Genomic DNA, 11,443 nt, shown 5'->3' with positions numbered 1-11,443 from the left:
CCATTTTCAATAGGGGTCATAAAATAACCTTTATTTTTGAAAAAGAAAAATTTCGGTCAAGGTCTGAGAGAAACCTTTATTTTGTATTTTTTTATGTTTCGGTCAACCAGTGAAATTTATCGCTGAGAGAAAAAAATAAATCTCATCTGCAAATGTATCAATTCCTAGAGACATATGGGAGTGGTGTCATATGTAAGCTTATATTCTCAGCTACCCGATAGTGGTATAATCGGGTTTTTGGATTTTTTTTTCAACATTCCGAGAAAATCGCGTTTAAAAGTTGGGGTAAAATCTTTTTTCGAAAAATCCCCGAATTTTTGAACGCTCCTGGAAGCTAAACCGCTTGAGAGCAATTTTTGGGAGTGATGCCAAATGATAGCTTGTGTCATTGGCCTACGCTTTGCACATTGTCAGATTTTTAAAAAATCATCTTCCATGTTAAACCGCCAAATCATGCCTATTTTTTCAGAATCGGGCTTAACTTTTTTTTTACCTTCAAGTTCTCTCGGTTTGAGAACGCGTGCACCTACAGTGTCGGGAGTGGTAACCAAATGTAGGTTAGAGTCCCCGGTACCTTTTGGCATCAAACATTTTTTTTTCATTTTTTTTTCAAAATTCCGAGATATAGCCGTATGAAGTATATGAAGAACAAAACGCTTCTGGAACCTGAACGCTTTGACCTAGATTTAGAACATCGGTCCCCTGAAATATTCTAAATTGCATTGGTTATGCTTGTCGTCCCAGCTACTCAAATCACAGTGGAAAACACATTTTACTTTAAACGAAAAGAGATATAATCTTGGGTCTAAAGAACTTTGTGAGTGTATTTAGTTCAGAAATTATTTAATACATAAACTTAGAAAAAACATCCATATTTATTTTTGCAATATAAAGACATTCTTGACATATTCGACATTTTCCTTTGAATTGACCATTTTTGATTTATTTTCAGCGAAAACGGTTAAAGGAAATAGAAAGAAAGGTAGGCCTAAAAACTCCTGGTACAAGCAAATGCAAAACCACCAGCATTCAGTTGGCCTTAGAAATGGAACAATACAAAACCGGGAGGCTTGCCGCCGATTTCTGAGGTCAACCCGGCGAACCCCACAGGCGGATCACTAGTGTGAAGCAGTTACGTGGGATAGTTATGATCCCCTCGACATCGAGATCATAACAGCGCCGAGAAAAAGGAAGAAGAAGAAGAAAACGGTTAAAGGTTGACCTTTTCCATTTGTACAGGTAGTTCAAAGTCAACGTTTTTTTCTATAAAAAAAATACATTTATCTATGTGTAGATACCTATATGTAGATATGTATTTTTTAAATAAATCAAAAATAAAATTTTCAAAAATTAATAAAATTTATTTTTTAATCAAAAAAAAATTATTTTTTTTTTTTTTTGAAAATCATATTTTCGAAAACATTGAATTTTTTTTTTAATTTTTGTTTTTTTTTTTAATTTAGGTATGTTTCTAAAAAATCGCATGCCAATAGTTTTTTGTTAACGGCTCTAACGATTTTCAACAAATTATTATTATATGTTTATTAAAGAAATATAAATGCATAGTAGGGTGTGTCACTTTTGTATGGCCGAAAAAAAGTACTCTAATTTTGCAATGTAATAGTGGTCAAAAGTTTTATTAGGGTCTAAGGTTTAATATGTAAAAAAAGTCATAATATCGTTCGTCTTTGGCTCGCTCAAATCGGTTGAAGTTGTTAGGAAAAAAACGATTTTATATGAAAAAATGTATTTTTCCCTTCGCATATTATATCGCAGCCTCTTTACTAAGTGTTCAATTCCAACATAAATAAGTTTAAAAGTTTTTTCTTATAAAGATATATATTTAATATATTTGTTTTTGTATTCAAATTCAAACGGCGCAGTTAAAAAAAAAACATTTATTTAAAAAATCTCTAAAAACTCAAATTTCTTCGATTTCTTCCTATATTTTGAGCGAGCCAAAGATATTAATTAAAATGAAAATTGTAAACTCAGCATTTATTTTGGATAAGTAATGTAACTTTAAAAAGCTATTACATTTGGTAATTCCATACTTTAGCATTTTGACACACCCTAACGCATAGGTACTTGTTTTGAGGATCAGTATAGCTGCGTTCCTTTGGAAATATGTATCTACTTTTTAGTACTTAAAGCTGCTTTGAACTACTTTTTCAATATAGCAAAGTAGTTCAAAGTAGTTTTAAGTACTAAAAAGTAGATAAATATTTCCAAAGGAACGCAGCTTATGAAGCTGCTGTTTTTTTTTTTTAAGAACTGATTTTTTTTTGTTTTATTTATTTTTTATTTCATATACACTACTTACATAATTTGAATATAGAAAAACTTAAACATATCGTGCATTTTATTTATTTTCTGGTTTGTTTGAGCTTTTTTGTTTTGGCAAATAAAATAAAAAACTTATATTCCATTTTTTACTCAACGTTTCGTCGCTGTCTACGACTAGGTTAAGCTATATTAATGTGTAAGCATGCAGTTCTTGTGAAATTTGCCTAGACAGATCATTCGTCAGATCAATTAAACGATTTGGTCCTTTGCAGGTTACTGTGGCGTATGCGTAACATGCTCAAAACAATAAAGCTATACATAGGTCCACGATTTTTGAGAAAAATAATAGTTAAGCTTAAAAAGAGCCATTTCTGCAATAAGAAAGCATTAATCATCGTTATTTGAAATGTTATTTATTTCATAGACCTTTTTTTAAGCGATTCCAGTTGTAAAGGTCTGTAATGTTACTTAAGTTCTAGGATACATGGATCAGTATTAAACATATTCTTGGATTTCAGGAAGTCTAAATGACCAAAACTGGAAGACTGACATAAAGCAGGTAATGCTAATCAATGTAGCAAAAGTTTATTGGGTTTTCATATGAAAAAATTCCTCTTCAGTTATCATGTCTCAACAAGTGCTCCATGCAATTCAGAGAAATGCTCCACAAAATAGTTCCATTTTTCTTAAAATACGAAACCACTTCTCGATTTTCAATTAAAAACATATTTTTTTTTCTTTTAATAGACTCTCTTTGATACAAAGAAAAATTTCAGATTTCCTATGAGTTGGTTATATTATCATTTCCCTTGAAACAAAGTAGGTATCACTTCCAAACAACCATACCAATTCTTATTTTCTTTTAAACGCATCCCCTCTGAACTGAATACACAAATAAATTGGTTTCCTTTTTGGCAGATTATTCCAAGAACTCACATCCATACTATATACAGAAAAAACAGAAGGCAATTACATATAGTATTGTATAACTTATAAATTGTCCTTCCTTGTTCTCACAGTAACATTTTCGTCGTAAAAAAAATAAACTGCAACTGAAATGAATGTACCAAAAATACCATATCCAATCCACCCAAAACCCAACCAAAATAACATCCCCTGCTCAATTCCAACAAATTACCATAAAATACTCACGAATGGTAGACGGGACTTACACTTATTCGAAAATATTCTTCTTCAATGCACTCTCTTGTACTTAAAACCAACACAGAACTACCCTTTTCGGTAAATAAATATCGTAGAGCGCGAAGAAAAAAGCTGATGAGTACCTCGCTCTCTGCATGAAAAGAAATAAAAATACCCACAAACGACAACGACGACTAACAGACAATACTCTGTTAATTGTGCTTCCGATGAATGCACTTTACCATCAACCAACAAGGATAAAGACCAAAAAAAAAAAAATAAAAGGAAACTGAATAAAAAACACACGCACCCGACAGGAAGAAACACAATGCATGTGATGAGTGAGTGGCCAGAATGTTGGTGTGGTGCTTCGTCGTTGTTTTTTTTTTTTTTTTTACAGAACTGAAGCTTACAACATATACTTCGGTTCTGTATCCTTTGCCATGCATCAGGAGTAGGACAGACCCTGAACCCCTTCAACTTGGGAATTGTTCCTGGGAAACAACCAAGAGTAATTAATTACAAGTCAACTGCGAAAAGAACAAAACAAAAAAAAATAAACAACAATCGACCACGATTAACGGTACATCTACAGAAGTTTTATATATATATTTTTTTATTTTAATTTTAGTTTGGTTCTCAATTTAATTTTTACTTAAAATTAACTTTCTTCAATTTAAGTGACTTAATTGGTCGAATGACTTTCTTACGCTCCTCCCGATGCTTCTTCATTTCGAATTCACGCTTCTTTTCGTCACGCGATGGTTTCTTTGTTTCGAATTGCATTTGTCGATTGCCCAAACCACTTCCAACTAATTCCACATTATTACTAGCTGCTTGTTCCTTGCGAACACGATCTAGAAGACTCATGCGGTTTGTCTTCTTTTTGAGGGAATCTAATTTAAAGTTTGTTGTAGTAGGATTTTTCATAGGAATCATTTTTGTTGTCTTATTTTGTCTTGGTGCAGGTGCAGGTTCTTCTTCGTCGTCATCTACGTTCATCTCATCGTCTTGTTGAGCTTTCTGCTTTTTGACATCCTTGTAAGCCTTTTTCATTTGTCTTGAGAACTCTCTGGGATCGTCATCCTCTGAACTCTCATCACTCTTATCCTTATCGTTGTCATCGTCATCACTCTTATTATTAAAGAACAAATCATCATCATCATCGGATTCTTGGTGGGGTTCTGCCTCATCGGCATGAAGTTCCGCCACTCTGGCCACTTCGATTCTCTTCTTAGCTTCTTGGGTCTTGAGTTTACCCATTCGATTGAGAACTGGCGCCAACATTTTGTATTCTTCGGTGTTCTTGTTGATGGCAAAGTCGGTGTTCTCGAACATTGCCTTGAAACGGTCATCTTCCAGGAGATTCGGCAGTTTCTTTTGGGATTTCTTCGGTGCTTGACTTGATTCGTCCTCGATGATTTTGAGTGCCAATTCCTGGTTGACTTTGGGTAGGTTAGTCTTAATTTGGAGACGACTTTGTCGTTCGCTAGCAATCTCTTGGCGAATTTTCTCCTTGCGGAATTTATCAAATGCAAAGGGTTCAACTGTTGCCTTGAACTTGTTGTATAGACGGGCATCGATGAAGTACCTGGAATAAAAATCATTAGTGGATGAATTCTATAATCTGTGATTAGACGGATCTGAACAAGGTACAAGGTATAATAAGCCTGTATAAGAATAACAGGGGCGCAGTGGTCTAAGCCACTAGTAGGGGACCCTCCAGTCGAGTTCAATAGATGAGTTCATTAGATGCACGAAAGCTAAAAGTGCACTACGTTCATGATTTACGACACAGTTTCCGGACTGTTTTTTAGCCTTTAATTTTTCTCGAAAATCATTAAAAAAATAGATTTGTAATTTGTTTACCCAAATTAATAAGCCTGCTCATTGTGAACTCATATCTGCAAACCAAATCTTGTTTCGAGACCTTGATCCGAAAATATCTGCTTCCGAATGAAAAATAAATACATCGATATTTCAATTGCGAATAATTCAGCGACTATGCCTTCAAGGAACTTTTGGTTTGCAGTTATAAACAGATGTATCACTCGATGGATTTGATAGAAATTTTGAAACTGGCTATTTTTTAGGCCTTGATTTTTTTCACGAAAATCCTGAAAAAATAGGCAAGGCAGATGCAGAAAGAAACTAATTAGCATTGGACACATTAATATAGTAAAACTTTGCTGGGTTCCTGAATACAAGAAAAGGGTCAGCAGCCAATTAGTGATGAAGTCAGATATCCAGGTGAACCCATTATGTGTAGCCTTAAGGCGAAGCAGTAAAGAATTATTATTAATGTTTCCATTCGAGGTCATGACAGTCACCCAGTGTTCAAATTCTTCAAAGAAACGTCCTGAATATACTCACCCATGCATGTAGGCCTTAAGAAGTTTGGTACCAATAAGCTCTTCCATGCCAAGTTCTTCGAGTTCCTTTTGGGTAATGAACTGATAATCATCGTACATATTCTCCACAACCTAAAAAAAAGAAAAGTTAGATATAGTTCCACTTGGTTCATTATCATGAAAAATCTTTCTTTACCTCTGATTCAATCTCTTCTGTAAGATTATCCAAGAACGAACACCATCTTGGAGCTGGTCCCATCGAAGGAATATAATAAGTCATCATTTTGACATCTTCTTGAGCAAAGAAGAACATTCCAGTTTCGGGAATTGTGCAAAAATCATTGAAATTTGATGTGGATTCAACGTAGGCAGTCTGCTTGCCACTAGACTCATCCCAGACTTTGAACATCGCAGAATCCAAAGAATACACAGATTGTTGGCTAGGATTGAAGCCCAATCGCTTAATAGGAAGCTGATTTAAATGGTCTTTCACAAAGAGTGGCTCCCGCGAGCGTATGTCATAGATAAGAACATGCCCTGTGGTGGTTCCAACAGCCATTTGAAGGCCATTTTTAAATTTCATCGCTGTAACCTGAAAGATTAAACGATTTTCAATCAACTTTCCAACTAACAAATAAGTGATGATTTCCTATTTACCGATGGGAACTTTTTCGAATTAGGAAACTTCATGGCAACATCAACAGTTGCACATTTTCGTCGATCTCGTGGATCCCAGGCCTCGACTGTGCCCTCTTTTGTGCCGACCATTAGGAGATGATGTTCAGGATTGATTTCGCAGACATTCGAACAACTTGCTTCAGACTCGAATGGCTGTAGAAATTGACCTCGTTCCAGGTTTAACCTGAATATATCCTAAAAGTATACAATTCTCATTAAAAAGAAGCAAGTTCCAGCGGGGAGTGGGTTGTATTCCTGTATTTCAAAATTCTGTATGATCAAAATTCTGCACAATACATAATACTATGATCATAACACTGTAGGATACAAATCCTGTAACTGAAAATACTGTATGAGTAAAATACTGTATAGTAAAATGCTGTATTACAAAATTCTGTATTTCAAAATTATGTTTTTTTTTTATCTGGTCATAGAAAAAAATACTGTAATTTCGCAAAATGTTGAAGAAGCTTAACAAAAGCTTTGAATGATCATTTGTAATTGGAGTATGTGATTGATCAAAGTAATGAAGTTAAATGGATAACAATGACAAAGAGAAAGAGATGAGAAATTGTATATAATATATTTAATATATTTACATTGGATAAAAAAAAGTATTGGCAATTTTTTTTTTTTTTTTTAAGATTTTATGCTATTGTAATGGTTTTTTCTGGGTGTAAAAGGTTAAGAAGGGAATAAAAAAAACAGTAAATGCCAAAAACGCCCTTATTAAAGTAGTGGATGCTATTTCATACAAAAAAAGGTAATTTAAGTGCTTTGACCCATAATCAAGGTTCTCAGCCTTAGAAAATAAAAAAAAAAATGAAAATTTCGCAAAAGTCTAAAGAGTTGAGTAGATGTGTTAAAAACAAAGCTGTAATTTTGCACCAAGATTACAAAGAAATCGATGGAAAGAATATAAGTTTATTCCCGGTTCGAAGAATCATAAAAAATACGAAAACATCGGGTCAACCGAAATTATGAAAAGTAACAGGACGATATCGTTTTTTGTTTTTTTTTTTTTTTTTTTTGATAGGGAGAAACGTGAATTTTTGAGAGAAGTGCAAAACAAAAAATCAAAAAAAGTGCCCCCAAAATGGCAGTGGAATTCTTATAGCGTTTTCGTTTGGTAATTCTTAGAACGGTCCGGGACTGTCCGATCCGGGATTCCAAACGAACAGACTTGGATACTTTTTTTTGATTCTGAAGTTTGGGTTTCTTTGTATTTGTGAAACGGAAAATAATGCGAACGCCTGATGAAAGTTTTTTTTTGTTTATTTGTGTTTATTCCATTAAAATTTATCTATTTTTTGTTTTCTGTACTTTATTTTAATATAATTTAAAGTTTGGCATAGAAAAAAATCTCAATATTCAGAAATGAACAAAAAAAAATAACATTTCATTAATTTGACGTCTAAAGTGTGAACATGTGTGAGTGATTCTCGTTTTGATTCTGTCTCAAAATTCGGAATCGATTTTCTCTTCTTTTCAGAATTAGAACTGTCATTGAGTGCCAAACGATCAGTTTCAGAATCGTTCGGAGGAATTCCGGAGAGTCCCGGACGACCAAACGAAAACGCTATTAAACACTACCGGTTAAGATTTTAGTGTGCAGCCTCTTCGTAATGTTTAACACAAATCAAAATATTACGGAAGGGCTACGAGAAAAATGCCATTAATTTCGGAAGTGAACCGAAAAAAACCATTGCATTTTGCCAAAAAATATTTTAATAAATCCTGCGAGTTTTTGGAATCCGTTATATTTTTGGATGTATCTATGTTAAACTTTAATACATCCAAAAATATAACGGATTCCCAAAACTTAAAATATAAAATAAGAACTAACTTACAAAATAGTCAAAGCGGTGCTGAATACACAAACTTAGTATTCGAAGAGGTTAATAGCAAAAATAGAGAGATTACAGATTACTCAATATCATTAAGAACATAATGGGCACGTTCAAAGAGCTAACATAAAGCTATCGGATAGCTTTTTGTTGTTGTAAACAATGTTAAAAATTAGCAAGGAAACGAACCATTTTCTGTCAAAAAATAATCTGAAGGTATCCCAGAATTTCTGGTATACCTCAGGTATCCGAGTGATCAGCTGATATACATTTGGCTTTTTTTTATTTTGATTACTTTTCGGGCGATTATTCAGCTTCAAAATAAAAAAAAATTGCAAGAAATAAAGTCAAAGCGATTGTGCAAGTACTATTCAACAATAAAAAAAATGTAATTTGCTCAAAAGAAAAAGTTTCCTCTTCTCAATATTTACATATTTTTTTTAGTAGCTGCTTGGGCAAGCTATCTGGATACCTCTTTGTTCAAAAAGATATTCCAGATACGGGTATCTCAGATAGCCTATCCGATAGGTGTTTGAACGTGCCCAATGGTAACTTAATTAGCATTAGGTAAAGAACAAAATGCCTTAAAGTATGCTTTACATTTTATATGCATTATTTGAATTTAATTGGCCTTATCACAAATTCCATTCGTATCGGAAATTTGCTACGATTCCCCAAAAAAACAATCACAGAATCCATTCGTAATGGAAAATTTCATACAAACCGCCTTTAAGATCGGATTTTGTGGTTGTTTTCAAGAGAATCGTAGAAAATATCCGATTCGAATGGAATTTGTGATAAGGCCGAATAAAACTGACGTCAAAAAATATAGTTCTTGAAAAAAACAAAATTCTTTTTAAACTTCTGTCTTTTGAAATCCTGTAAAAAGGCTGAAAAAAAATGTAAAACACAGAATTTTCAAATACAGAATTATGACCCCTACAGTATTTCGAACCCAACCCGTTCCAGCGACCCAAAAAAAAAACTTACACTTGATGTTCCAACAATAAATAAATCACAGGATGGCGAATGATATTTCATATCTCTGCCAAATCTTGGTATTCGCAGTCTGTAATGTCTGCCATGGGCAGCATGTATCTCAACATACCGATCGCATTGTAAAAAGACCTTCAAAAATAAACAAAATACATAGATTTCATGGCAGTGTTGTCCCCAATTAGTGTCTTATAAATTTTGACCAAACCTCACCATTTTACTGTAATCATCGCTCAACACTTCGAAGGTTGTCACTTCGGAGTCAAAGCAACGTTCGAATTTAATAGATAAATTCGAGACTTCATAGCATTTGACACGGGGCTTGTAGGTGCCCGTGGCTAGAATATATTGATTATCTGGACTCATGCGAATGGAAGTGGACACACCGGGCATATCGAAGTCTTGAATTAATTCGATTTGTCGCCGGGAGTCGACTTTTTTCATCAATTGGGAACGTTTTCGACGATCTGTCAGCCACTATTTTATGGGGAGAGGATGGACAAAAATATTTCATTGATTTAGCGCCAAGTTAGAGAAAAATGTTTAGGATTTTAGATTTTTTGTATTTTACTTACTTCTGGTACAGATTTACCAGCACTTAGATTGTAGACTTTTACATCGTTTACATCCGAAACAAACATTTTTGGGTTTTTATTTTTTGTGTGTTAATTTAAAAGTAAAATTAAAATTTAATAAAAATCATTTCTTTCGGTGGAAAAATCGTAAACAAGAACAAGAAATGTCAGCACGTGTGAAAGAGGAATGACAAATGACAGCTTATGGGAGAAATATAAAATGGGTATGTTCAGAAAATGTTGGAAATGTTGATAAAATGGGTAATTCACAATAGTTGGGTTGGATTTAGACCCTTATTCGACTAGAGCCAAAAAATAATTTGCAAAGTGTATTTTCTACACAAAAAGTAGTAGTGCTTTCGCAGGAATAAAAGCTTTCCTAAAAAATAAGACGAATGACGACAAAAACGTTGTCGGCAGAGTTTTTTGTCTTCGGTCTTATTTTTGTAAAGCCTAGTATGCAGCTGAAGCGAAACGAAATTTTCCATGCAAAATTTTGTTTTGCTTTTCGTTTTTCAAGCCCAGTACGCTGCTAAAGCGAAACGAAATTTTCCATACAAGATTTCGTTAACGAAATCTTGAACGAAATGAAATTTGTTTTGTTTTGTTTTGTTTTTGCTTTAAAACTATTATTTTCTGGAGTTTTTTTCTTGAATTTTTTATTTATTTTTCTATTATTTTTACTTTGCTATAATACCTGATGGTATTTTTACGTTCACATGTCCGCTGTTTATCCCTATTAACAATTTTGCTTCTTTAATGCTTTACAGAAGCAACATTTGCATCTGTAAAGCTTTATAGAACCAAAATTGTTTGTCGGGATGTTGACTTTGGAGACTTCAAATTTTTTTTCGTTTCGCTTCAGCAGCGTACTTGGCTTCAGTACGCTGCTCTAGCGAAAAATTGGAGAGTTTTCACTCATTTGTCACTTACTTTTTAATGTACTGTGCATTTTTCTTGACTCCAAGAGCAGTGTTGACGGTTTTTTTCACTTTTAATTCATTTATTTCTTGCTTCAAAAATTATTTTCTGTTGATTTTTCTTAATTTTAAATTAATTTTGAATTTTTTTATTTTGACTTTGACAGAGAATACTCGATGATATTTTTTTGGTTAGCATTTTCGTTGTCGACTTTGGGGCCTGTACCCATGTTCTGTAACTTTTATCACTGGCGATAAAATATTTGAATGGCTTTAAAATCCATTTAATCTCATCAAAATAAAAGAAATTTTTATATTTCGTTTTTTTGTATTGCTGGATTAAATAAAAAAGAAATTTTGTTCCAGATCATAATTTCTTAATTCATATATTCTGAATTTGAAAGAAATTTTGCTTTATTTATGGAAGAAAATGGATTTTAGAGACATTGAAAAACGTTTATCGCCAGTGATAAAGTTACAGAATAGGGGCCCTGGCTACACAGTGTTGTGCCCAATCACGTTCCAATTCACATTTTCTAGGAAAAAACGTCAAAAAGAGGAAAATCCTCAGCCCTCTTGCCTACAACCTGACTGGTTAGGCGATTGAAAAATCACCATGGTAGCCCGGCACTTGGAGACTTGAACAT

The 11,443-nt window shown here is 33.5% G+C and overlaps 1 protein-coding gene across 1 annotated transcript; it reads right to left on the bottom strand.

The window, feature by feature from the left end:
• Positions 1-4,006: 4,006 nt before the first annotated feature.
• Positions 4,007-10,073, bottom strand: LOC129913723 (nucleolar protein 10). Its single transcript, XM_055992532.1, has 7 exons — positions 9,877-10,073; positions 9,515-9,778; positions 9,296-9,433; positions 6,438-6,653; positions 5,977-6,372; positions 5,803-5,912; positions 4,007-5,020 (listed from the first exon to the last, which is right to left on the bottom strand). Exons 1-7 carry the CDS (start codon positions 9,940-9,942, stop codon positions 4,081-4,083), a joined length of 2,130 nt encoding a protein of 709 aa, XP_055848507.1. The 5' UTR covers positions 9,943-10,073; the 3' UTR covers positions 4,007-4,080.
• Positions 10,074-11,443: the final 1,370 nt, after the last annotated feature.

This window comes from Episyrphus balteatus, chromosome 3, assembly GCF_945859705.1.
Source record: "Episyrphus balteatus chromosome 3, idEpiBalt1.1, whole genome shotgun sequence".
In the NCBI taxonomy this organism is placed as follows: domain Eukaryota; kingdom Metazoa; phylum Arthropoda; class Insecta; order Diptera; family Syrphidae; genus Episyrphus; species Episyrphus balteatus.
The sequence above is the reverse complement of the archived record's forward strand: the minus strand, read 5'-3'. Positions and strand labels throughout refer to the sequence as shown.

Coding starts and splice junctions, on each gene's coding strand:
- LOC129913723 (XM_055992532.1), bottom strand. CDS start 9,942: ATGTTTGTTTCGGATGTAAACGATGTAAAAGTCTACAATCTAAGTGCT. Junction 9,779..9,876: donor CTGGTAAATCTGTACCAGAA/GTAAGTAAAATA, acceptor CCCATAAAATAG/TGGCTGACAGATCGTCGAAA. Junction 5,021..5,802: donor CTTAAGGCCTACATGCATGG/GTGAGTATATTC, acceptor TTTTTATTCCAG/GTACTTCATCGATGCCCGTC.